The sequence below is a fragment of the Desmodus rotundus genome, chromosome 6 (assembly GCF_022682495.2).
Source record: "Desmodus rotundus isolate HL8 chromosome 6, HLdesRot8A.1, whole genome shotgun sequence".
Lineage (NCBI taxonomy): Eukaryota > Metazoa > Chordata > Mammalia > Chiroptera > Phyllostomidae > Desmodus > Desmodus rotundus.
The window spans coordinates 32730658-32757430 of NC_071392.1; the positions used below are offsets into that span (position 1 = coordinate 32730658).

Genomic DNA, 26773 nt, shown 5'->3' on the forward strand with positions numbered 1-26773 from the left:
CCCTCTCTTTTTCCCTTCCTTCTACTCTCTAAAAATAATAAATTTTTTTTTAAAAATCTAAAGGTTTCATTAACTTTGTGACAAAGCATAAAATACAATTCCTCTTAATCCTCAATACGTATCTACTATCCTTTGCCAATAGCAGAGAATAAAATGATGGCATCGGAGCTTCAGAAAATCACCTGATGCAACTGTCCTCACATTGCTACTTGTTTAAAATGACCCTGAAGTGGTAAGTGTAAAACATACCCAATATGAAACACAGTCATGATCAGACGTTCAAATTCCAAACACCTTCCTCACTTTTATTCTTTTGTTAGAAAGTGAAACCAAGTACCCCAAACCCCTGTAGCCTGTGCTGTCAAATGTGCGACCCACGAGGGCTGCAGTTCTGTCTGTCCTCTTCAACACTGTACGCGAAACGCCCTGCACAGTGCCAGGTACAGGAGAGACTCAATAAACACCTGTGCAACGAAGAACACATACAAGAAAAGCCAGTAATGTGGGGAAGAGGATGAGACGTGGGGGTGGGCTACGTAGAACAAATAAAAGTGAAACAATACTTGTATAAAGTCACTCAGTGTCATATCAGAAGACATTTAAGTAGAATAATACTTATACCATTTTTATTTAATACTTATTGCCATATGTAATGGCTTCATTAAGCCTTATATTCCAAAATAATTCCTAATAATTTAAAGGCAGCATTGAAGAATAATTAAAGTTCATTAACTTGCTACTATTTTGTTAAAAAATAGAGGTTTACATAAAAAATTCATTTGGGTGAAAAGATACATAAATTTAAAAATTCTTCAAAAACACTGGAAACTATTAACAGTGGTTTTGTCTAGGAAGGCCTGGAGTGCCTAATGCAGAAAGATGGAACTTTTTTTATTTTATATGTTTTTGCACTGTTTAAATTTTGTATTTTACAAGGAAGATGCATATTTTATAATAAAACTCATATAGAGACCATGTCCCATTTGTAAATATTTCTGAACCTCAGACAGAAATTATAATCTCAAGAATATATGATGATTGATAATATTGTTTAAAATTTGCATGTCCTATTCTCTTTTTACTGTGAAAAGTAGACAATGAAACAGACTAAGACATAACAAGATGAGTCATACATCAATCTGGATGTATGCAGACTGATGCATGCTATTTCAAAGGAGGAAAAAATACTCATACTTAAGAAAGAAAATTTTCCAAAAGCTGAAATCACGAACATCTACAGTGGTACCTCAGTACCTGTTGCTAATTCATTCCGGAACTCACGACAAGTGCCAAAACTGCCAAGTGCTGAGCAAACCACAAGTGAGGAAGCATTTTTTCTTGCAGCATGGTGTCGTGAGTCATACAAGTTCTACCAAGTGCGACAAGTCCTGAGCAAGCACCGAGTGCTGAAACATTTTTTTCTTGTCAAAATGTGACGAGTGCTAGATTTGATGAAGTCTGAAGCCAACAATTATCAAGGTATGACTGTTATTTCCTGGTTTCTGTTAACTATTCTCAGTGATATTTGCTATCACTGAACATATGTTCAAATTGAGGGTTTTTCGATTTTCTAAAAATGAGAACATTTATATAGAATAGTTGAACCAGGTATGTAACAGACTCAAAAACCAACAAAACCTAGTTGGTCATCCTCATAACATTCTACAAATCCTTTTACATAAAAAAAAGACCTCACTAAAGACATATAAGTACAGGACTATCAGAGGATTTTATTATGGGTGGATTGGCCATAAAATTTAAACTGTCATTTTAGCTTTCAGTCACTTTTTTACTATTGATACACTTAACTAAAAAATTAAAAAGATATGGTTCTCAAATAATGGTATATATATGAGAAGGCTAGTAATAACTAACATTCTAAAATATACATGCCAGTGGAAAAGCTTTCAAATGAATGCAATTTCAGTATCATTTTGCATAGATTTAAATTGTATCCATTTTAGAACTAGTAACAGTATTCTTTGACAGTGGCTCCCTATAAGATATTGTATTGGAAATCTGTAAATTAAGTAACTGTTTCTTATGATATACATCATTTTCCTGGTTTGCATATTCATCCAGAGATTTCCTTATACAGTTCTTTAATTCGTCAATTCCTTCTCCGGTAATTGCAGAGATGGGGATGATATGTTGGAACTCCACCGTCCTCTCTGGAATCATGTTTTTTTCAAATAAATGTAGAAAATCTGAAACAAAACCCACAAAATTATGATGATTTTCATTGTTTTTGAAAGTAAATTAAAACTGGACTTCCAGTCAAGATGGCAGTGTAGGCAGACATGGCTTCCTTCTTCGCACAACCACATCAAAATTACAACTAAAATACAGAACAACCATCATTCAGAACTGTCAGAAATCGACTTGAATGGAAGTCTGACAACTACGGAATTAAAGAAACCACATCCATCCAAACTGGTAGGAGAGGCACAAATGTGGAACAGGCTGCTTTCTCACCCATAAGTGGTGGATAAAAATTTGGGAGGGATATCTCAGGAGCAAGGAATCCCAGTTCCACACCAGCCCCCCCAACCCAGGGTTCTAGTGCCGGAAAGATAAGCCCCCACTACTTCTGGCTGCAAACACCAGTGCTTATTGAGTCGGTAAAATGCTGGAGCCCTAAGCAGTTCCTTTTAAAGAACTCACACAAAGACTCACCTTCACAGACTCACCTCCTGTGAGCTCCAGCACTGGGGTAGCAGCTTGAAAGGTATGAGTGGCCTACAGGGAGGAACTGAAGTATCTGGCATCAAGGCAAGTAGAGGCCATTGTCCCTTTTCTAAACCCTTCATCCACAGAGCTAGCAAGCTGGTGCCATATCTGAGATTCCATCAACCTGGCTAACACTATTTGAGGTCCCCCTTATAAATCCCCAGAGACTCTGCCCCACCCAACCTATGGGCCCACCCAAGCTGCTTTTCCCTGTGAAGGACTGGTCTTGGCTCACAGTTCACAACTTCATAAATCCTCTCAAACAAACAATAGTTGGCCTTGGTGAGCCCCAGGCATGGCACTAGCAGTGACCAGCCTAGATTCACAGCTTAGCTTCACCCAGCACAAGTAGCAGCTATCTCAGATTGCTTTGTAGCTCAAGCAGCATGGCCCTGTGGCAAAACAGAGGTGGGGGCTGACCTTAGCCTGCACCATCCAGGGAAACCCCAGGGCCAGCGCAACCAGTAGACAGCTACAGACCACATTGGAACACCACCATCTTGCCCCTGCACAGCTGATCCTCCATAGAGGGCAGAGGTTAGTCACAGCCAATCCTTGCCACTGACTAGCCTTCCATTGATCTGCCAACAGCAACAAAGGCTCAACAACAAGAGGAAGGCATGCTCAGCCCACACAAAGGATACACCTTTATAGGGAAGGCTGTGCCACTGGACCCTAGAGGACACCTACAACCTTAGGCCACACTACCAAGACAGAGAGTCAAAGCAGATCTACCTAATACATAGAAACAAACACAGAGTGGCTGCCAAAACGAGGAAACAAAGAAACATGGCCCAAGTGAAAAACAGATCAAAACTCCAGAAAAAGAGCTAAACGAAATGGAGAGAAGCAATCTAACAGATGCAGAGGTCAAAACAGTAGTTACAAGGATGCTCAAGGAACTTAGTGAGGACCTCAGCAGCATAAAAATGATCCAATCGGAAACAAAAGACACACTAATTGCAATAAAGAACAATTTATAGGAAAACAACAGTAGAGTGGATGAAGCTGAGAACAAATCAATGATTTGGAACATAAGGAAGCAAAAAATAACCAATCAGAACAAGAAGGAAAAAGAATCTAAAAAAATGAGGAAAGTATAAGCAGCCTCTGGGACAACTTCAAAAAGACCAACATTTTCATCAGAAGAAGAGAAGGACCAAGAAATCAGATATCTAGTTAAAAAAATAACGAAAGAAAACTTCCTTAATTTGGTGAAGGAAATAGACATGCAAGTCCAGGAAGCAGAGTCCCAAACAAGATGGATGTAAAGAGGCCCCCTCCAAGACACATCATAATTAAAATGCCAAAGTTTAAAGATAAAGAGAGAATCTTAAAAGCAGCAAAGGAAAAGCTGTTAGTTACCACAGGGGAGTTCCCATAAGACTGTCAACTGATTTCTTAAAAGAAACTTTACAGGCAAAAGGGACTGGCAAGAAATATTCAAAGTGATGAAAAGTGGAGACCGACAGCCAAGACTGCTCTACCCAGCAAAGCTATCATTTAGATAAGGAGCTTCCCAGACAAGAAAAAACTAAAGGAGTTCATCATCACCAAACCATTATTCTATGAAATGTTAAAGGGACTTATTTAAGAAAAAGAAGATCAAAACTATGAACAATAAAATGGCAATAAATACATATCTATCAACAATTGAAGCTAAAAAAACAACTAAGCAAACAAGAAGAACAGAGACAGAATCATGGATACAGAGAGTGTTTTGATGGTTGGCAGATGAGAGGGGAGTGTGGGAGAATGGATGAAGAGGTAAGGGGATTAAGAAGTACAAATGGGTAGACACAGAATAGCCATGGGGATGTAAAGTATAATATAGGAAATGGAGCAGTCTAAGAAGTAGCCAAAGAACTTATATTAATGACCCATGTACATGAACAATGGTGGGGAGATTGCCTGAGGGAATGTGGGGTGCTGGGTGGAGGGGGGAAGAAGGGAAAATCAGGACAACTGCAATAGCATAATCAATAAAATTTAACTTAAAAAAAGTAAGTCAAAACTATGTTAAAGGTTTGATTTGTGAACGAAGGAACTGAAAACTTAGCACTTTTAATTCCTTTTCCATTTTCAGTAAGTTCTCAGAACCCTTGGTTTTTACTAGTGGACAATCATTTAAGGTTCTTGGCACATGTTAGATGCTTAGTAAATATTTGTTGGATGAAGATATTTTAAACCAAATTAAGTATAAATTAGAGAATCACAGAAGATAATTTATTTACAGAAGCAAGTTGCTCTGGCAGGGTGGGGTTTGATAAAATGAGGCAACACAGATTGTGTGAAAGAACCTTTCTACAAACATAGCACCATTTGTGATTTGGAATTCTCTAGCTTGCCTCAGGACATGGATGGCCTTTCACTGCCCTCAAGTATAGGCTCATTACCATTGGTACAAGGAGCCCTACTACAACTGAGAAAGGTGTAGGGTAGTTCAAGGGGAGGTCATTTCAGACCTGTCTCTATCACTGCACAGGGGCTGAGAGCTGTTATATCACCTTCTCCTCTCCCCTGCCCCCAAGGCAATGGGACGAGGGATGGCGTCCTGAGGAGATGGGCTAATACTGATATGAGTTGGACAGGCAGGGCTGAAAGAGAATGGACAAGCTAACATGGAGCTTGCTTTCTAAGATTCATAGGCCTCCAAGAAGTCCAGAGAGGTTAATTCAGGAATTATCGCTGATGGGACTATATTTTGTTTTATGACAGTCCAAAATAGCCACAAAGTCTTGAGTTACTGTCCCTTCTGGTACTTCTTCTGAAAATGCCCTTTTCTGTAAAACCAATCATCAAATAGATCTGATGAGCTCATAAAGCAAATGACGTTAAAAAATAAAGGCTATTTACTAATTCCAGGGAGTATTCATACTCCAAAAGTAACTTATTAACTCAAGGGAAGCTCCTATATGTAAATTATACTGGGAAAATATTTTTGAGGAGGGAAAGAATCTTCTGGTGCTCTCTGATACGCCTAATAATTTATTTTCCCCAATTTTTATCCCAAGGATAAAAGAAGAGAAATTAGTACTATTTAAAACCATGTTAACCACTTGACGTCCTTCCTACTTTTCCTCGTTTGTGTAGAGGTTCTCCTCTAGACTCAGAGAAATAGAAGCAACATCACTGTAGGACAGAGAGTTTTGCAAAGTCCAATGTTCAAGACAGTGGAAAGTCCCTTTAAGTTCCTTTACACAAAGTGGTTAATTTAGGAACACATTTCAAACAAATAAATCCTTTTGGAGTAACAGCGCCATTTTTCTGTGTTATACATACATAGGTACATGTACTCAAGTTATTTTTAGAAGATTAGTGCTCTTGAAAGGTCCAATACAGCTGACACTGCAAAGATACGTACCTCAACTATTAGCTGCTTTTACATTTATGGTGTACTAGAGGAATGAAGGTCTAGAACCCGTGAAACATGTTAAAGTGAAAGCCTGTACAGGTAGATGCTGACTTCTGCCTCTTCTGATCCAAATCCCATTACATTATTAAGGACCCTGTTTAAGTTTTACTTCTTCACGAAACCTGACTTTTTCAACTCAAATTATCTTTTTCTTCCTTGTCTCCTCTCACAATTTACATGACACATTCTGAAACTTGGTAAGTACTACATTACAATGTTATTCAAATGTTTCATATGGCATGGGTTCTTCACACATACGTTTTTTAAGAGTAGCAATGTTAGTTTTCTTTTCCACTGATTAGATCACTTAGAGCACTCTGCACTTAATAGGTATTTGTTAAACTGGCATTAAATGAATGGGTTTTACCTTTAGGATTCTGGAGTTGGTCCATGAGCACCTGGAATTTATTTTGGGCATCTGGTAAGTCCATTTTATTTACTGCCAGGAGTGCAGGTTTTGTCTGAAGTTCCTCTTTGTACAATTCCAGCTCCTTTAAATAAAAAAAAGAAAAACCATATAATTTCTTTTTTTAAATCCTCACTGGAGGATATATCCATTGATTCCGGAGAGAGGAAGAAAGAGAGGGAGACAGGGAGAGGGAGGGAGGGAAGGAGACAGCCTCCAGGAAGGAGGCATCGATTGGTTCCCTCCTGCATGTGCCCCAACTGGGGATCGAATCCATAACCCAGGCATGTGCCCTGACTGGGGATCAAACCTATGACCTTTCGGTTTGCAGGATGACGCTCCAACCGACTGAGTCACACCAGTTAGGGTCAAATACCTGGACTTCTATTAAGCACACAGATAAAATTCAAAAGTGAATAGAAATAAATCTTCGTAAGTGTGGATTAGTGAATGTGTGCATGTGTGTGTATATACACACATACATTTATTTACTTATCTATGATACCAAGAAGCATAAGCAATAGAAAAAATAGACAAATGGGACTTCATGAAAATGTAAAATTCTGTGTTTCAAAAGATATCATAAAGAAAGTAGAAAGACAACTGGCAGAATGGGAGAAAATATTTGCAAATCATGTATCTCATAAGGGACTTGTATCCCAAATGTATCCAAAATATAATAAACTTTTATAATTTGACAATAAAAAGAAAAATAACTCAATTAAAAAATGGGCAAAGAATCTGAAAAGGCATTTCTCCAAAGACAACAAATGGGTAATAAGCCCTTGGGAAGACAATCGTCATCATCAATCGCTAGAAAAAGGCAAATCAAAACAATAATGAAACACCACTTCATTCCTACTAGGGTGCTAAAATAAAAAGATAAGACAATAACTGGTGTTGACATCACTGTGGAAAAACTGGAACCCTCATACATTGCGAGTAGAACTGTAAAATGGTGCAACAGTGCACCCCCTTTGGAAAACAGTTTAGTAGTTCCTCAAAATAAACATAGAGTTGCCACAGTATCTAGCAATTCCATTTCTAGGTATATACTCAAGAGAAATGAAAACAACTCCATACAAAAACCTGTACACAGGTGCTCACAGCAGTATTATTCATAATAGGCAAAAAGTGGCAAAGGAAATAGGATATGCAAAGCCCTGGAGGTAGGAAACAGTATCCCACTATGTTAGAGGGGGATCGCAGGGCTGGACATAGAATGTAAGAGGGGCAGGAGGAAAAAGAGATGGACTGCTAGGCAGAAGCCCAATGCTGCCAGACCTCATAAACCATGTTCAGGTTGGACTTTAACCTACAACAGCGGGGCACCATTGAAGTGTTTTAAGCAGGGAACAAGCGTCAGCCTGGTTCTTCTACAAAGCTTACTGTGGCTGTCACAAAAAATGGACTGCACAGAAACGAAACTGGAAGCAAGGAGACCAGATGGAGGGGACTCACAACATTCTAGTGAGAAGGGCTGATGATCGTACAGTGGGAATGAAGACAAGCAGATGGACTAGGTGAGACTTAGGATATAAACCTGACAGGGCTGGATACTGGTGGTGAGAAAGGGAGAATCAAGACAACTGCCAGGTGTCCAGCTTACATACTCAATAAAGTTCTGGAGGATGCTGGGAGAGTTAAAAAAAAAAAAAAAAAGAGTTCCGTTTTATACATATTAAGTTTGAGAAGTTAATGGGATATCTAATCAAAGGTGTCTAAGAGGTAGCTGGTCTAACACTTAACCAAAAGATCTGGGTATCAGATACATTCATTGGTATATTTACCGTAACTGAATGCTAATTAAATAGTAACAGGAAAGACTATAAATAATAGACTGAGACATAGTCTGAGAAGTAGAAATAAAAGTTCAAGCAACATAAAGTCTAAGAAGCATGCAATAATGAGGGTTTTATTGGTTGCAATAGTTTGAGGAGCAGGTTAACAATGAAAAATGGAGACAAGAAGACTGGATAATTCTTTAACATCAAAGGTTCAGAAAGTAGAGGTGGGATATGTATTTATTTTACTTATTATTTGTTATTTCATACAGTCTTACATGCCTATATTAGACCACATGCAGTGCACAGTAAAATAGAAACAGAAAACCTACTTTTGTCAGCAGTATTACGGTTTCAAAAGCAGTTCTGTATTGCGTTTTGGAAGAAAGCTGAAATCCAGAAATATCAACCTAAAAAAAAAAGAGGGAAAGAAACAGTCTTTAACACAAGGTTAGCTGTACATTTGTTTTGAAATGTTTTATTCCCTCAAGCTAAAAATAATTTCTCAATCTATACTGTATTGATTTAGTAATTCAAAATAAATAAGAGAAATTGAAGTGTCAAGATAACTACAATTATTCTGATAAAATCACAACCATTAATAAAATGAAAAACTAGTATAGATAAGAGAATTTATATGAATATGTACAGTCTCATAAACAGTTGACCCTTGAACAATATGAGGGTTAGGGGCACCAACACCTACCCTACCCAGCACAGTTGAAAATCTGTGTATAATTTTTCCCTCCCCCAAAACTTAATTACAGCCCCTCAGTATTTGTGGGGGGTTAGGGGATTAGTTCTAGGACCCCTGCAAGCATACCAAGATCTGTGGATGGGAGTTCCTGTATACAAAATGGCATGGACTGCCCTGGCCAGTGTGGCTTGGTTGAGTGCTGGCCCATAAACCGAAAGGTGGCAGGTTCAACTCCCAGTCAGGGCATGTGCCTAGATTGAGCGTTTGGTCCCGGTTGGAGCAGGTTCAGTCCTGCTTGGGGCACGTGCAAGGGACAACTGATGGATGTTTCTCTCTCACATCAATGTTACTCTCTTTCCCTCCCTTGCCCTCTCTCTAAAATCAATAAATACATTAAAAACACTTAAATGGTGCAGATCAATGCATACAGCAGGCCTCCACATCAGCAGACTCCCAACACTGGATCAAAGACAGTACAGGCATTTAGAAAAAAATCTTCATGTGAGTGGACCTGCACAGTTCAAACTCAGGTTGTTTGAGGGTCAGCTGTACAATAAAGTCAGAAAAAGAACCATGTAACATAGAACCATGTTGCAAATCTTAAGGGATTAAACCTTGACAAGTATGGCCAAAATTACACCTGATTTAGTACGTAATGCCATTTCCACCCCCACGTTATGAAGATTATTTACTGTGTTTGACTCCCATTTACACAGACTCAATGGAGTCACACATGCTACCACTTTAAACGTATAAACAACTTCTAGGAAAACTAAATTCATTGATTTTTCACATTCAGTTGTATATACATATGACTTACAACAAAAAGCAGCTGTTTCGTTCTTTCTATATGCTTGAGGAATTTGTGGCCCATTCCTTTGTTCATATGTGCTCCTTCTATTAAACCAGGAAGATCAGCTACTGATATCTAATACAAAGTTAAATGTTTGATAAAAAAAGAAAAATAATGAAAACTGTAAGTACGATTACATCCAAAAATGTTCATGGTATTTCAAATATACACAGTTCCTGATTTGTGATTACCATTGCATCCTTATAAAGCCAAGACACCTTTACAAGAGAATCAAAATCCTTTGTTATCATCGGAAATTAGTCCCATTTTTAATTATTAATCGAACAATCTAGAACTTTAGGGATTAGTTATTAATCACAAAATTCTGTTAAGAATCCCATAAATTATATTGTTTAATATGAACTTTTCAGAGTATTTCAACTTTCTGAATTTTTAAGTGTTAAAGGATATTAAGTCAACTGCTATTAGTAAATTCTATAGTTTTAAGTTTTAAATTCTAAATGTAGTTAATGTTCCCTTTCTGTCCATATTCTACCAGGAGGACTATTGACCATTCTTAAAAAGTGCAGGATACAGTCGGTGTTCCTATGCTCCTTTGGAGAGGATAAGCACTATTAACCATTATTCTGCGCTTGCAGTTTTCAAACCTCGCAGTGCATGATAATCAGCTGTGTAAACTACAGATGCTCAGGCCCTACCCCTAATGGATTCGGTTTCAAATCTCTGGGGCATGGGCTTCACTTATCATTGCTATTCTTAAGCCACCAAAATGATTCTGATGTACAAGGGATGAGAAGCACTGCTCCACACACCCTGCTGGTGTGAATAAAGACTTCAGAGGTTTAAAGGAAGTGTGGCTATGTGACAAAGTAGTGCACACTTCAGAGGTCTCACGTCCTCAGACTTTGTTTGAAGGTTCTCTATTAATTTTCCTTAAAAGTTATAAACAATGCCACAACCAGGTAGCTTAGCTGGTTAGCGTATTGTCCGGACACACTAAGGTTGTGGGTTTGATTCCCGGTCAGGATACATACAACCAATGGATGCATAAATAAGTGGAACAACAAATCAATGTTTCTCTCTCTCCCTCTCTTCTTCTGTTCTTTCCTGTCTTGCTAAAGCTCAATTTTAAAATATTTAAAAAATCACAATATTCTCTTTTTTGCTAAATATTATATATATAATTTTACTTATTATTTAATATTCTATATAATTGTTGAAGTTTAATTAACTTTCACTTATTTCTTTTGAATTATGTCACTGGATTATATGAAACCACACTGACACATCATCACCCAAGTCCATCCGGGTTTACTGTAGGTACATTGTGTGAGTTTGCACAAATGTAAAACACGTTTGCAGCATTATAGAATCGTACAGAACAGTTTCACTGCCCTAAACATCCACTGTGCTCTACTATTCCCTTCCTTCCTCCTCATCCTTAGCAACCACTGATTAAGATTCCTCTGTGTCTTTTTATAGCTAATGGCACATTTCCATTTAGTGCTGAACAATATTCCATTTTTTGGATGTACCACAGTTTATCCATTCACTTACTGAAGGACATCTTGGTTGACTCCAAATTTTGGCAATTAGCAACAAAGCTGCTACAAATGTGTGAGTGCAGGCTTTGGTTTGCACGTAAGTTTTCAACTCTTTTGGGTAAATGCCAAGGAGCATGATTGCTGATTGTACATTACATATTTTTGTTTTACTTTAATTACTAAAAAGATCTATAGTTCTTCCTTATCAAGGAAAAATAAATTTTAATAGTTAGATAAAGCCAGAATCCCATTCAATTAAAAGTTTTAAAGAAGAGAAAGTTGGAATGAAATCATTTACATGAACTTTAGAAAATAATTTTACTTAACAAAAATCAATAATCAAATTGGAAACAAATACGAACTTGCAACGAGAACAGAGATTAAGGAAATAAAGAAGATAACAATGTTCTGCCCTGGCTGGTGTGGCTCAGGGGACTGAGTTCCAACCTGCAAACCAAAGGGTCACAGGTTCGATCCCCAGTCAGGGCACATGCCTGGGTTGCGGGCCAGGTCCCCAGTGGGAGGCACCTGAGAGGCAACCACACATTGATGTTTCTATTTCTCCCTTCCCCTCTGTCTAAAAATAAATAAAGACAAAATGGACTTAAAGCTTTCTAAGAATAAGAAGTTACATTCTTACATGTGAGTGAAATCCCACATGAGTGATGAGTGAAATCAAGCGTGGGATATGAAACTGGAAGCAAAACAAATGAACAAGAAAAATAAACAAAAACTCATAGACAAACACAACAGTACAGTGGTTACCAGAGGGAAAGGTGTGAGGTGCAGTAAAGGGTAAAGGGGGTCAAATATATGGTGACACAAGATCTGACTTTGGATGGTGGACACACAATACAATAAAAAGATCATGTGTCATACAAATGTACACTTGAAAACTATATAATCTTATTAATCAATGATAGCCCAATACATTTAAAAAGTATAAAAATAAATAAATATTTTAAAGTTACATTCTTATACAATATTTTATTATGATAGTGCTCATTATGGATTTGATCACAGTTTTCACTTATTAAAAATAAAATCTTGCAACTGCCCCACCCCAACACCTCAGAACCAGTCAAATACAAAGTCTGAGTACCAAAAGCAAGTACTTTTACTTCTAACCAAGGGTCTTACTTTAAAAACACCCACCTGTTTGAAATCTTTATACATAATCTTTCCAAGTTCAGGCTGTAATGTTGTAACTAAAAGAAAAAAGTAACAATAAGTTAAGGCTAGAATAAAGACTGGTACTCTCGAAACTGTTTTAGCATTATGTATAAAATAAACATTTCTTTTGTGATTCATTCAGATTATGTTCTCATTTGTTGAATGGAAGCTACCATTATCTTTGCTATTTACAATACACCTGGAAAAGGACCATGAAGATATTTATAATATGCATAGTCCAATCTATGCGCCTTGAAATTCCGGTCACACTTGAAGAGTCACGGGGAGCAGGGGGCGGAATTTAGGTTTCTATCACTAGGTCTGGCCTAGTCCCTTCTCATTCAGGTTTCCTCAAGCCTCATCAATCATGCACTAGCCTCCTTCCTATGACTTTCTACTTTTCTTCTTCTTTCCTTCTCAATAGTACCCTGGATTATAGCAAGAAACATTGGCCTAATTTATAGCAGTTAGTTAAAATGAACTCTACTTTATCAGAGTCTAATTTTAAAATGGCTTAATTTTATTTTCCAGGTTAATGTCATTTTGCACCTTTTTCTTTAATGATGGCAGAGAGCCTATCATATTCATTCACTGTTCTTAGTTTAAGCTTCCATTATACCTCATCTTGCTGCTATAACAGCCTAATAACTATTCTCCCCACATCCACTTATGTCCCACACCAACCCACTTTCTGTATTACATGCGGAAATCTTTTTAAAGTAAATATAATCATTGTATCCCTTACTTAAAAGGCTCCTAAGATACCGAGATCAAACAGAGCTTATTACATGTGAACACGACACAGTCTCTACCTACATCTCGGGCCTCACCTGGATCCCCTCCTTCCCTCACCACGTGTTCTCTAGATACACAAATCCACCCCCTGCCTCTAGAAGGCCTTTGTGTACATGCTATTTCCTCTGACTGAAAGACCCTTCGCCTCTGCTATGTCACTGATCAACTCATATTTATTTTCTGAACCTCAGCCCCGGCATCACACTTCCACAAGAGAGTCCAAAGCAGTCACCTACAGTCTTTCATAGAACCGTATTATATTTCCTTGCATTCGCTGGAGAGCTGCGTGCCTTCCCCCTTTTTTGAGAATAGTTTGTATTCTCAATAAAAGTCAGGATAGTATCTATTGTTGCTTACCAGACTTTGTAACTCTAGAACCTACTACAGTTCCCAGAAAAACATACTTGCTATATTTTTGAGTGAAAGAATTCATCTCTGCCTTCCTAGTATTTATCACTGTGCTTGATAAAGGATAGAGGCTCATAATATTCTAACTAATCCAAATAAATGATTATGTACCAGGAAAGTAAATGCAACAAAGTAAGTACTAAGTACTAGAAGCTTTGCTGAGGGGTACAGAGGATTCAGATTAATGGGAAATACATCTATTCTGCCAGGAGTTTTCAAACTAAGGCTACCTCAGAGCTGTTACTTTATTCATACTAAAAGATTAGTCTTTAAAAATTCACCACCACACATTAAAATACAAAATAAATTATACTTACATGCATAATCTGCAACTGCAGGTTTTGCGTGAGAAATCTGACTTAGCAAAGAGGATTTTCCGGCATTTGGGAATCTGAAATGAGAAAATTTATACATTACAACAAATACCAGTACTATTCATACTTATTTATCTCTGAATTCTAAACATTTTAAGAAGCAAACTTCTTGAGTATTTCTGGGATTAAAAGTAGAGTACAAATTTAAAGTAATTCTGAAAAACCTGAGGAACGAAATGTACTCATGAAATAGGTGAATGTGAATTCGTGCTGCCCCGACCAGTGTGGCCCAGTTGGTTGGGTGCTGGCCCCCAAAGTGAAAGGTCGTGGGTTTGATTCCTGGTCAGGGCACATGCCTGGGTTGCGGTTTGGGGCACGGACAAAAGGAAACTAATCAGTGTTTCTCTTGGACATCAGCAGTACAAGTATATTAGTTATATACCTTTCTTCTAAGGTTCAGTGCTAAGATCAGCTTTGACAACAGCAGTACAAGTGTTTTAGTTACGTATCTGTCTTTCAAGAGTCAGTTCAAAAAAAAAATATCTGCTTATGCTGGTATTCACATTTAGTAACTTTTTAAGAATAGTTGCCAAATTTAAAAGCACTAGAAAACATGTTAAACATTATGCTTAAGAATCACGATGTGTGAATTACTGACTGTAATTTCAAGCCCACTTCTGAAAAGCTGAAGTGTTTGATTACTAAGTTGGCAATGTAAGTTTTATTACTGAAGTTGGCAATGTAAGGACCATGAGAGCAGCTACCATTCATCCACGGAGCATTCCCAAACCCAAGGTATGTGTTGTGCTGCCAATGCAGTACCTTACCAACATTTTAAGGTGAGGACTCTCCATTCACTTCTAAAGATGAGTAAATAAAAACTGAGAGAAACTGTATAACATATCTAAGACTAGCCAGCTGGCCTCCCAAAGATTTGAGATTCTAACCCAAACAGTCTCACTTGAGTTCCCCACCCCCATCCAACTTTAATTACTCAGCCTTGCTAGGCTCTTAGTCTCTAAAGGTGCCTCCATGGAACTTGGAACTCACTGTTCTACCAAATGAGAAAGTAAATGGCTGGATTCTCAGCCTCATCCATAAAACCCTATCAAATCGATGATGTTTGAAAAATATATGTTATTACAGAACCTATGACTCATAAATGTAACTATGTTTTATTGGGGGGAAAAACATGCGAATGGCAAGCCTAAATGCGAGAATCACATCTTTCCCTGTTACAACTTCAGCAGGAATGGGACCTCTGTGAACTCCAAGGGACTGCTGTAACACCTAGACAGGTATGGAAGAGGTGAGGGACTGAGACTGAAGAGTCTGGTAAAGAAGCAGTGAGATGGCTGGGGAGGAGGACAAAAAGAGCTTAGAAAGAACCTATGGGAAGGCAAGGAATGGAATGGCAGTTTGGTACTCAGTTTGGCTGTAGTTTCCCCTACATTTTCCTTAGGCCTTCCATCTGACTACTGTGTAATGCTGTAGGGCAGGGGCGTCAAACTCATTTTCACCAGGGGCCACAGCAGCCTCGTGATTGCCTTCAAAGGGCTGAATGTAATTTTAGGACTGTATAAATGTAACTATTCCTTAACAGTTAAGCGAGAACTCGGCGCCGCCACTGGGTAGAAACAAGGTGCCTGGCCAGATAGAACAAGGTAGAGGGTAGTATTTGGCTCACTGGCCTTGTGTTTGCCACCTGTGCTGTAGGGGGCCAGGGAGAGGAAGAGAGAAGAGGAATGCAAAGTTGAAGTTTTCTCTTCCTTTATCTACTCTCCGTCCTGCTATCTATCTCTCTCCAGTTGGTTGGGTGCCAGCACTGCAAACCCAAAGCTAAGCAGCCTTGTCTCATGAAAAAATGGAGGCTCGTGGAAGAGGACAACACTGTAAGGTTGTCTACAGTACTGAGAATGGATAGATCCTAAGCAGAGCACAAAGGACAGGGAAGCAATCATAGCAAGATCCAACTTGGTGCTCGACGGTGTGTAAGTCTGAGGAGTTGAGATTGTCTGTACCGGCCTTAAGCCATCCCATTAATGATACATCAATAGCTCTATTAATACTTGTACGTATATCTTAATCATTTTTCCCTTCTTTTTATTTCCTTGAATATATTTTTAAAAATGTGGTTTGTTCAGATTTCTTGTTTTATTCCTTAATATCTGGTAACATTCTTTTACCTTCTTATATTACTGGATTTGGTTAATCTTTTTCTTTATTCATTTCCTAACATTTTACAGGCCTACTCAATTGCTGTGGCCATTGACAAATGAACAGTAAATATGAAACTCTATGCTGACACTGTGAAAATAACTACATTTAATGGCACCGTCTCTAAGTACACAAACCATGCACAAATTCCATAAACTAAAAACAGTGCTGGTGCCAAATAACGATTTATATTTCTTTCCTATTTGTGAACTCTCTGGAAGTATAAAAATAAACATATGAGTGATACTTACCCCACTAGACCTACATCAGCTATGAGTTTTAGATCAAGGCGAATTATTCGTTTCTGGCCTTTCAATGGTAAGAAATTTGTAAGGAATTTACCACCAAGACCTCCTTCAGCTACCAAAAGTCTGTCTTTCTCTTCATTGAGTTCTCCTTAAAAAGAGAGATAAAGATATTTAGAGCCAAGATTAGTCAGTAGAGTTAATCACTAATGACACTTTTCTTTCAAAATAGATGCCAGAAGTTCCTATTAAAAGCTTGTCCCTGGAAAAACCTTGTACGTGATTGAGAGACTAGCTTATATTTTAAAACCAAGTAAGTACTCTAACATTTTTAAAATCTTAAATCTAGCAGCTAATATTGTACAACCTTTATAGAAGATTTGTAAAACTTCTTTTATAAATTAGCAACTAATGTTTTAAGAAAATTCTGAAACTCAAGAGGCATTATTCGCCACAGCTCCCAAACAATTTAGAAAATACGCACATTTTTCACAACCTTGGAACCTACAGTACACTTACCTATAATTTTACCATTTTCATCAGTTACTGAAATACCCACAGGTACAGGAATTTCACAGTCTTTTCCTTTGGAGCCTTTCAGTGCACTAACCCTACAAAAAATAAAGCTAAATTAAAATAAGGAAAACCCACAAAATTAGATGGCTTATGCTTCAAGCAAACATAATGGTCTATAAAGAGGACTATCAACCAACTCTTCTACTGTAGATGTTACAGGGCCAAATGTTAGAGCAAAAATACGATTATCTCTAAATATTTATTTGTACTTTAGACTATCATATCCCACTAAAAATAATATTAAGTAATGATTTAGGTTACCAGGCTAACTACAAAAAGTCACTGGGAAAAGTTTTCAACTAGCAATAGTCGCACCTTGGATAAACCGCATTGGCTTCAATACTGCCACTGCGCAAAGCTAACCACCAATAGACATTACAAATTATGATGAACTAATATATAGTACACCTGAAATGCAGAGATCATCAATAACTTAAAAAAATGAAAAATCAATTGAGTAACAAAGCTTTTAAAAAACTGACCTCCAACGAGAGCACTTTAATTGTAGGGGGCTCATCTGGCTACCCTCGAATTGCTCATGAGAGAATAAACTGGTACAAACTTCTAACCAGTAGATTCACTTCTGGGAATTTATCCTGAAAGAAAATAACTGAACGACCATGTAAACTACTATATGCACATGGATGTGTATTGCATTGTTGAATGTAACAGTAAAAAACCAATTAATTACCTAAACAGATGTGTGACAACAGAATGTTATTTCCAATAATATGTAGCCATTCTGAACAATCTTCTGGCACAGAAAAAAAGTTAAGTAATAAGAGGAGCCTACAAAATATTGTCTTCGAGAGGAACCAAGATGGCGGCGTAGGTAGACACACTGCGCCTCCTCGCACAACCAGAACTGACAGAGAATCGAACAGCAAGGGGGACCGACACCAAGGAAATAGAAAATAAACATTCATCCAGACTGGTAGGAGGGGTGGAGACGGGCACCGGGGTGGAGAGGACTCGAGTGGCTGTGGTGGGACTGAGACTGGCGGAGTGTGGGACAAATGGCGCAGGCAGTCCGAGCACTAGTAGACCCTGCGGCCCCACATTTGCACAGATAAACCCAGAGGGCGGGACTCAGAGTGGCGGAGAACTGGGCAGGCAGAGCAGCGGGTAGCACCCTGCGGCACCATGTTCGCCCACAGATAAACCGGACGAACGGCGGGCAGCGAAGCAGACCACGCAACCCAGGGCTCCAGCTCGGGGAAATAAAGCCTCAAACCTCTGATTGAAAGTGCCCCTGGGGGTTGGGGCGGCAGCAGGAGAGACTCCCAGCCTCACAGGAGAGGTTGTTGGAGAGACCCACAGGGGCCTAGAGTGTGCACAGGCCCACTTACTCGGGACCCAGCACCAGAGTGGCCCAGTTTGATTGTGGGTAGTGGAGTGAAAGATAGAAATCCGGAGGAGAGCGAGGCGGGCGCCATTGCTCCCACTCGGCCCCTCCCCCATGTACAGCATCACAGAGCAGCGACCAGCATTACCCCGCCCCAGTGAACACCTAAGGCTCTGCCCCTTAAAGTAACAGACATGCCAAGACAAACAAACAAACAAAAAATGGCCCAAATGACAGAACACTTCAAAGCTCCAGAAAAAATACAACTAAGAGAGGAAGAGATAGCCAACTTATCGGATGCACAGTTCAAAGCACTGGTTATCAATATGCTCACAGACTTGGTTGAATCTGTTCGAAAAACAGATGAAAAAATGAAGCCTATGCTAAGAAACAAAGGAAAATGTACAGGGAACCAATAGTGATGAGAAAGAAACTGGGACTCAAATCAATGGTATGGACCAGAAGGAAGAAACAAACATCCAACCAGAAAAGAATGAAGAAACAAGAACTTGGAAAAATGAGGAGAGGCTTAGGAACCTCCAGGACACCTTGAAACGTTCCAACATCCGAATTATAGGGGTGCCAGAAGGAGAAGAGGAAGAACAAAAAATTGAAAACTTATTTGAACAAATAATGGAGAACTTCCCCGATCTGGCAAAGGAAATAGACTTCCGGGAAGTCCAGGAAGCTCAGAGAGTCCCAAAGAAGCTGGACCCAAGGAGGAACACACCAAGGCACATCATAATTACATTACCCAAGATTAAACGCAAGGACCTACATCCAAGATTACTGTATCCAGCAAAGCTATCATTTAGAATGGAAGGGAAGATAAAGTGCTTCTCAGATAAGGTCAAGTTAAAGAAGCTCATCATCACCAAGCCCTTATTATATGAAATGTTAAAGGGAGTTACCTAAGAAAAAGAAGATCAAAAATAGGAACAGTAAAAATGACAGCAAACTCACAGTTATTAACGACCACACATAAAACAAAAACGAGAGCAAACTAGGCAAACAACTAGAACATGAGGGTTGTCAATAAGGGAGTGGGAGGGGGAGAGGGGGTAAAGGTACAGAGAATAAGTAGCATAGATGATAGGTGGAAAATAGACAGGGGGAGGGTAAAAATAGTGTAGGAAATGTAGAAGCCAAAGAACTTATAAGTATGACCCATGGACATGAACTATGGGGGGGGAATGTGGGAGGGAGGGGGGTGGGCAGGATGGAGTGGAGTAGGGGGGGAAATGGGACAACTGTAATAGCATAATCAAGAAATATATTAAAAAATATATTGTCTTCTGTTTTGTACCCCCAAACTATACACAGACACAATTAAATTTGTGTAAACACACAGAAGAGTCTAAGGAAAGTCAAGAAAAGGTTAATAGTGGTTATCTTCGAATTTATAGATGGCTGACCTTTTATAAAATCTTTTTATTCCTGACCTCGATGATTAGGTCAGAATTCCCACACATGTGTAGGCTCTCATTTTCCATTTTTCACATATTCGATTAATGTCTATCCTCCCACCTCACTACAGTGACTTCCAGAAGGGCAGAGAATACATTAGCTTAGATCATCATTGTATCCTCCGATGTAGCACATGTAGTACAGTGATTAGTACATAGTAGATACTCAGTATTAGTTGAATGAATGAACTGGACTGACAGAAATGGATGATTTAGAAATATACTAAAGAAAAATTTAAATAAAACATTTCTCTTACTGGGATGTGTGTCGCAATTTTTAGAATGTAGAGGCAAGATTTAATTTTCATTCTTATTTGTTACTAGTGGTGAACTTTCTATTAAAATATTTTTAAAAACATTTACACTTAAATTTCAAAAGAACTTTGGATAGTTTTAAAATTTTTTTATTGATTTATAGAGAAAGAGGAAAGGAGAGAAAAACATCAACTTGTTGTTCCACACACTGATGCATTCATTGGTTGATTCTTGTGCGTGCCCTGACAGGGGATGAAACCTGCAACCTTGGTGTATTAAGACAATGCTCCATCCTACTGAGCTACCAGCCCAGAGCCAGAACTTTGACAGTTTTTTAAATAGCTGAAATAGTATTTGATAATTTTCATAGTTGAGCAAGCATAAACCAATTTACTAGGAGATGATTTCATGAAGAACAAAAGCAGTCTGATTTTTACTAGACATTATTAGATATCTGAAATTAAAATCTTACTCAGGTACCGATATTTTGAAAGTAGTGTTTAAACCAAGTCTTAAAAAGCCAATATGGCTTTGCCAGATAATCAAGGTGGGGAAAGATGTGCTGACAAACTGAATATATATATGTACATTTATGTACATTTACATTTAAATATACATATGTATACACACACATATATATGCAAACACACACACGAACACCCTAGATTAGAAGGGAACAAGCTGCTTGAAGAGCTAATAGTTATTTCTCGTGTAATGCTGGTACAAGTGGGGTGGCATGCTGTGAAATAAGGACACTGTGGTCCAGATTGTGAAGGGTCTAATATGCTGTTAGAGAGGTTGAAGATTATCTTAAAGTGATGGGAAACACTGAAGAATTTTAAATAGGCAAGTGACATTAGTAAGTTGGTGTTTTAGCAAAACCGCTCTAGAAATAACTGAATAAAGAATGGACTGAGGGTGATGACTGAGACTGGAGTCAGGAGACCAAACTGGAGAGCACTGCATATCTCAGAAAGAATGTCGGTCTGAATGAAAGTCTGGCTGGTACCTACCTCTGTATTCTCATCTTCCTCACTGTTGTGACGTTTCTGCTTTCCAGCCACACTGGCCTTCTTTCAGTGTCTTATACTGGTACTTGCCTTCTATCACTGGGCCTTTGTTCATGCTAACCTTTCCTGTAATGCTTTTATTCCCCTTCACCCAGCTGGCTCCTATTCATCCTTTATATTTAAGCCTCTCTATTCTAAAAATTGCAACACACAATCCCAGTAAGAAATATGTTCTATTTCAATATCTCTTAACATTTAAACATTGCATACCATCTTTAGTCTACCACTGATCTGAACACAGGACAGGGCTGGAATTATAGCAACTTTATTTTTCAAAAGACATTATAGAATGGTTAAGAAAATTTACTTCAGGATGTAAACTGCTGTTACTTCCCACCTGTAACATCAAAATAGTAAAGTAACATTCTATACTCAAAACTTTGATTACTGAATTCTAACAAATATAAGGCTCTCAAAGTTTGTCTTATAAAATGGTTTGGCCCAGGCTGGTGTGGCTTGGTTGGTTGGAGTGTCATCCAATAAACTGAAAGGTCACGGGTTCAATTCCTAGTCAGGGCTTACACCTAGGTTGCTGATTCGCTCCTTGGTTGGGGCATGTATGAGAGGCAACTGATCCTTGTTTCTCTCTCTCTCCCCCTTCCCTTCTTAAAAACCAATAAGCATGTCCTTGGGTAAGGATAAAAAAAAAGTTTCAGATTATTCATAAACAAAAATGCTCAAAAGAAATGTAAGGGGTTTCCCTAAGGATACATCTATAAGCAGGTGATGCTGCTGCGTATTTTGGGCAGGGTAATTTGTTGTTGTTGTTGTTGGGAGTGTCTGTGTTACAGGCTGTTTAGAATCCCAGCCTCTATCCTTTGCATATATTCATCCCCCAAGTTAAGTGCCAAATTCCATCATCTGGTATTGTGACAAATAAATGTATCAAAACACTTCTGTGGGGGCCCTGGCCGGGTAGCTCAGTTGGTCAGAGCATTGTCCCCATACTCCAAGGCTGTGACCCTGGTCAGGGCACACACAAGAGCCAACCAATGAATGCACATATAAGTGGAAGAACAACTAGGTGTTCCTCCACCTCTCCCTTCCTCTCCAAATCAGACTGATTCTTGTTTTGTCTGTTTGTTTGTTTGTTTTTAAACACTTCTTTGGGAAGAAAAAAAAAAGAAGTACATGAAGTCTAGCCTTTATACCAATACCTCCTATGGAATAACAGAGTGAGATAGGTTTCAGGAATCACAGCAGGCATTTCGATGGAAGCTTTAAGAATTATTTTCTTCATTTCCTTTTAACAAAAGAAAAAATTCTCATATTTGAGGCCAACACAGTCTATTCCACAGAGAACAACAAATGTTAGTGAACAATAAAGGCAAGGTTTTGCTGTCATAGAAAGAACAGAAGCAAAGGGAAAACACATGAGATACATCGTTGAAACAGGGTCTAAATTTTCAGCGCTTCCTATGAGATGCACACAGAACTATTGGTGGTGATGAGGTAGAGTACCTCATCACCATTTGAGATTTGAGAAAGGTTTCTTAAGGACTGTCAAAGATAACTTAAGAAGAAAAAGTGGAAATTTGGATCACTTTCTGTTTCTACAGAGGAAGTGCAAAAGAAATTGGGAGAAGAAAAGGATAAAAAGTTGGAAAGCTCCAAAACATTTCTTAGAACCTTTTACCTTTACTAGAGTTGAGCAAATGTAGGTTTTTGCTCAGTTACAAATATAGGATAATCAAATTACTAACTACATTTTTATCTTTTAATTATTTTTCTTCTGGGAGGGATTACTTTTATAAAATCAAGTCATTCAGTAAATACTCACCGACTATTTGCCCCTTCTCCAGCCACAAAACGCTTCTGAGGATATTTGTCTTTAAGTTGTTTTAAAGTCATTTTCTTATGGGCTACAACCCAGACGTCACCACCTTTTCCACCTTCTCCACCTAAACGAGGATAGCCCATTCCGCCACTTCCTCCCCTGGTGAAGAGTCTTAGGTTATCAACGAAGTTTCCATACTTAAAAAGAGAGAGAGGGAGAAAGAACATTTGCACACCAAATGTGCTTACCAATTTCGAACTCCTTTCTAGTTCTTTGTTGCTACTAAAATGCCTCAAGAAGTCAATGATGACTTCCTACATGCCAAATTTGTCTTTACTCAGTTCATCTCCTGTCTGACCTCTTTCCATTGAACCCTTAAACCCCTCCCCCTTTTTTTCCTCAATTATCAATTGTGGTCCCACCAATCCTTAAGTTCTGTAACACTGGTCCACTTTTCAATTTAGACTGCCTCCCCGGACGATCTCAGCCTGTATCAGTAACTATTACTTAGGTGAGATATTCTCTATGTCCAGTCTGTTGGACATCACCAGGATGTAAGGTTAACAGTCTAAACCAACTGAGAACAAAATCTATACTGAACTTGTATTTGAAACCCCTCAAATATGTAACTTGTTCATGAGTACTGGTAACAGTCATATCAAATTCAAGTTAATAGGACAAAACCAAACTTTTCCTTAGATAAAGTCTGTTCCACCCATGTTCTTTCAAATAAAGGAACCATAGTTTACTACTCAACGGGTATGGGAATCTTTCACTATGCCTGCTCCTCCCCTCCTCAACGCCGCCGCCCCCACCAAAGCCCTAGCACTTTCCTTCCTGGTACGAAGTGCCCTAGTATCTTAACCAGAATCCAGTCATTCCTTCCTCAGTGCATCCCTCATCTTGCTGCCTGAGCTATTTTTCTGAAAATGGATTTCTAATCATGTCTTATTCAAAAACCATTCATGCATTTTGTGTTTTGCTGTTTATGAAATAGTCAAAAATTCCCAGTACTATATTCAAAGCTCATAAGCTCTGCTCAGGTCTCTTTCCATTCATTCAGCCCCTCCTGTGTCCTCTCCCTCTTCTGCTTTGTACTACATGTTATACTTTCACATCTCCATGCCACTCCGCTCATGCTTTTCCTCTATTATGTCATTTGTTCTTTTTTGTTATTCTGTTACAGTTGTCCCAATTTTCCATGCTTTGCCCTTCTCCACCAGGCCTGCCCCCTTCATTTCTTTTCTATCATAAACCTACCTAAATGTCATATTTGCTGATGTCTCTATTTTCTAATTGAATTTTTCCATTACCATTTGTCCCCTTTATACACCCCCCCCTCCACCAACCGCGTGTGACGTCTTTCTTAATTCCTCTAATCAACACTTACTGTCAACCTTGCTGGGCTCTTAGCAATTTGATTCTATCTCAATTAATACACTTTTTGAAATCTTATGCTTTTGTTACCCTCATTAAATCAACACCTTCTTGCAGGTAAGGAATCTATGCATTAACCTCTCGGACTATCGAGATTCTTTAACTTCTTAAATTCATAATCTTCACATCTTTAGTCATTTGAGATAGTTGTAAGTATCAAAAACACCTGGAAACATGTTGCAAAATACATATACTCCACTGACCATTCAGATATACTCTTGGAGGAGGGGATGAGGATAGGTCAAGCCAGCACACTTAGCAAAAGCTCCCTCAGTCATTCTGCCGCAGCCTAGATCTAATATTGCAGTGGATGGGTGCTAGCAAAGAATCAAAGTGCAGGGATTCATTGAAGTATGCAAATATAGTCATGAAACCGTGTTGTATGAGAACAGGAGGGGAAGATATATAAAAGGCAAATGTGAGGGACAGCCAGAGTATTCTTCTCCGGGGGTGAAGAACTTCTTCTTCGGTTATGCAAGGCTACATCAGAAAAGCATCACATGCAAGTGAAGAGATAGGTTCCACTTGCAAATGACATCGACTGGAAGTGACTTTCAGTGACAGTAAGGCTACACAAGTAGTCTAATAACTTATCCACCGAAAAATGCAGTTTATGAATTTTGGTTGCTCTAGACTGATCAGATTCAAAGATTTGGAACCCAAACTTAAAAGGAATATCTCAATCTCATCACTGGTAATAGGGTAATGGCCAAACTATGATGCTGGCTAGTTTCAAAAAACATTACTATTAAGGCTCTAAAAGAGGCCTTTAAATTTGAAGAAATTGTAAATTTTTTACAGAAACAATTCTAAACCTGACCTAAATTTCTTGCAAGAAGGCAAGCCTATTATTATATATTTTCATTTATTGATGAAAGATCGTTTTTAGAAAGCTCTTAAAAACAATGGCACTCAAGGAAAAACACAGATGTAAACTGACTATGGATATTATTACTGAAAAAGGAAATACACCACCATCTGAGCCAAGAGAAAAAGAAAACCTACACTCCACGTATACCGTATTACACCTCTAAGAGCAGGCAAGTACTCCCGCTCTTCATCCCACGTGCACACAATTCCCCAAGGAAACCTCACACCTTGTACCCCAACAACCTCCCCAACCAGGCGGGGTAGACACCCCCCCGCCCCCCGCCCTAGGTCAACCCCGACTCCTGCTGGGGCGGAGATAAGACTATGGTAGAAAAAAAGCAGGAAAGAGGCCCCCAAATAGAAAGAGTGAGGAAGCAGAGGAGGAGCACCAGCGTCCCCAGGTGGAGCTAGAAGCACCTGGCCCTCGGGCTTCGGGGCACGGGTCACGGACCTTTCTGAACAACACGCAACTGCAGTGCACCATTACCCCGGTGGGCTCGGATTCCCCCCGCGGAGGGTGTAGCAATGAGGGACCGCGCGGCCTTCTCACGTCACCGCCTTCTTACGTCACCGCCGGACGCGGGCACTGTTTTCCGCGGCGCGCTCCCGCGGGGAGAGCCGCATGCGCCGTAAGGTTTACGCGCTCGGAGACAGACGCATGCGCCATGCGATGAGCCCTGCGAGGGTGGAGGGTATCGGTTTCTGTGAAAGCAGCTTCTAAAATTAAGAAAATGTTTAGAGCGCAGTGGCAAGAATCAGTCGGATGTAGAGTGTATGCTTCAGGAATTAACATTTGAATGGAAACGTTTTGCGTTTAGCTGCCTCGGAGGAATTTTTATGCTAATTGAGGAAACCATAAAGTCCCTCAGTCTTTACCAAAGCAGAATGAAAAACAATAACAACAGAACTCCGACAATAAAACCAAACTCGTGAAAGAAAGACGGAAACTCAGCTGGGAAAGAAGGGCCTGAGAAAACTGTTAGCTCATTGACAAGTTGAGTGATCTCTAGCAAAAGTTTCCAGGAGACAATTTAAAACTTGTGACGCAAGTGTCAAGATCTGACGATTGATTGCGTTGTATTCAGTCGGGAAGGAAACTTGCAGCTGTTTTGTCACAAAGTAGCTTCTTGGAGTCGTGTAGCAGAGGGTTTTTATCGAATTCTCATCTGAAGCGCGCCTTTGACCGAATTAGAGATTTCCTTTCCCTAACCTGGCTTGCCAGGTGGGTTCGCCCCCCTCACCTTTCCCCACGCCCTCGTGCAGTGAAAAATGCTCACAGCCATGGTGGGCGACCCTGCACCACACTGCCAGTGTTAAAATCTTCCTTAACCACAGAGACTGTTAATTTCTACAATCCTTTTCACCTTTTTACCCCTCGTTTATCACAGTGATTCTTTGGAAATACACGACGTGGAAACGGTCTTGAATCGTTTGC

The 26773-nt window shown here is 39.1% G+C and overlaps 1 protein-coding gene and 1 non-coding gene across 2 annotated transcripts; both read right to left on the minus strand.

Moving 5' to 3' along the window:
* Positions 1-614: 614 nt before the first annotated feature.
* On the minus strand, positions 615-25924 carry GTPBP10 (GTP binding protein 10). Its single transcript, XM_024577270.4, has 10 exons — positions 25790-25924; positions 23035-23228; positions 17062-17153; positions 16549-16693; positions 14084-14157; positions 12546-12598; positions 9853-9960; positions 8668-8745; positions 6513-6636; positions 615-2207 (listed from the first exon to the last, which is right to left on the minus strand). The coding sequence occupies exons 1-10, from the start codon at positions 25820-25822 to the stop codon at positions 1945-1947; spliced, it is 1164 nt and encodes a 387-aa protein (XP_024433038.2). The 5' UTR covers positions 25823-25924; the 3' UTR covers positions 615-1944.
* On the minus strand, positions 17332-17478 carry LOC112319902 (U4 spliceosomal RNA). Its single transcript, XR_011651396.1, has one exon. It is a non-coding gene; the product is annotated as a U4 spliceosomal RNA (small nuclear RNA).
* Positions 25925-26773: the final 849 nt, after the last annotated feature.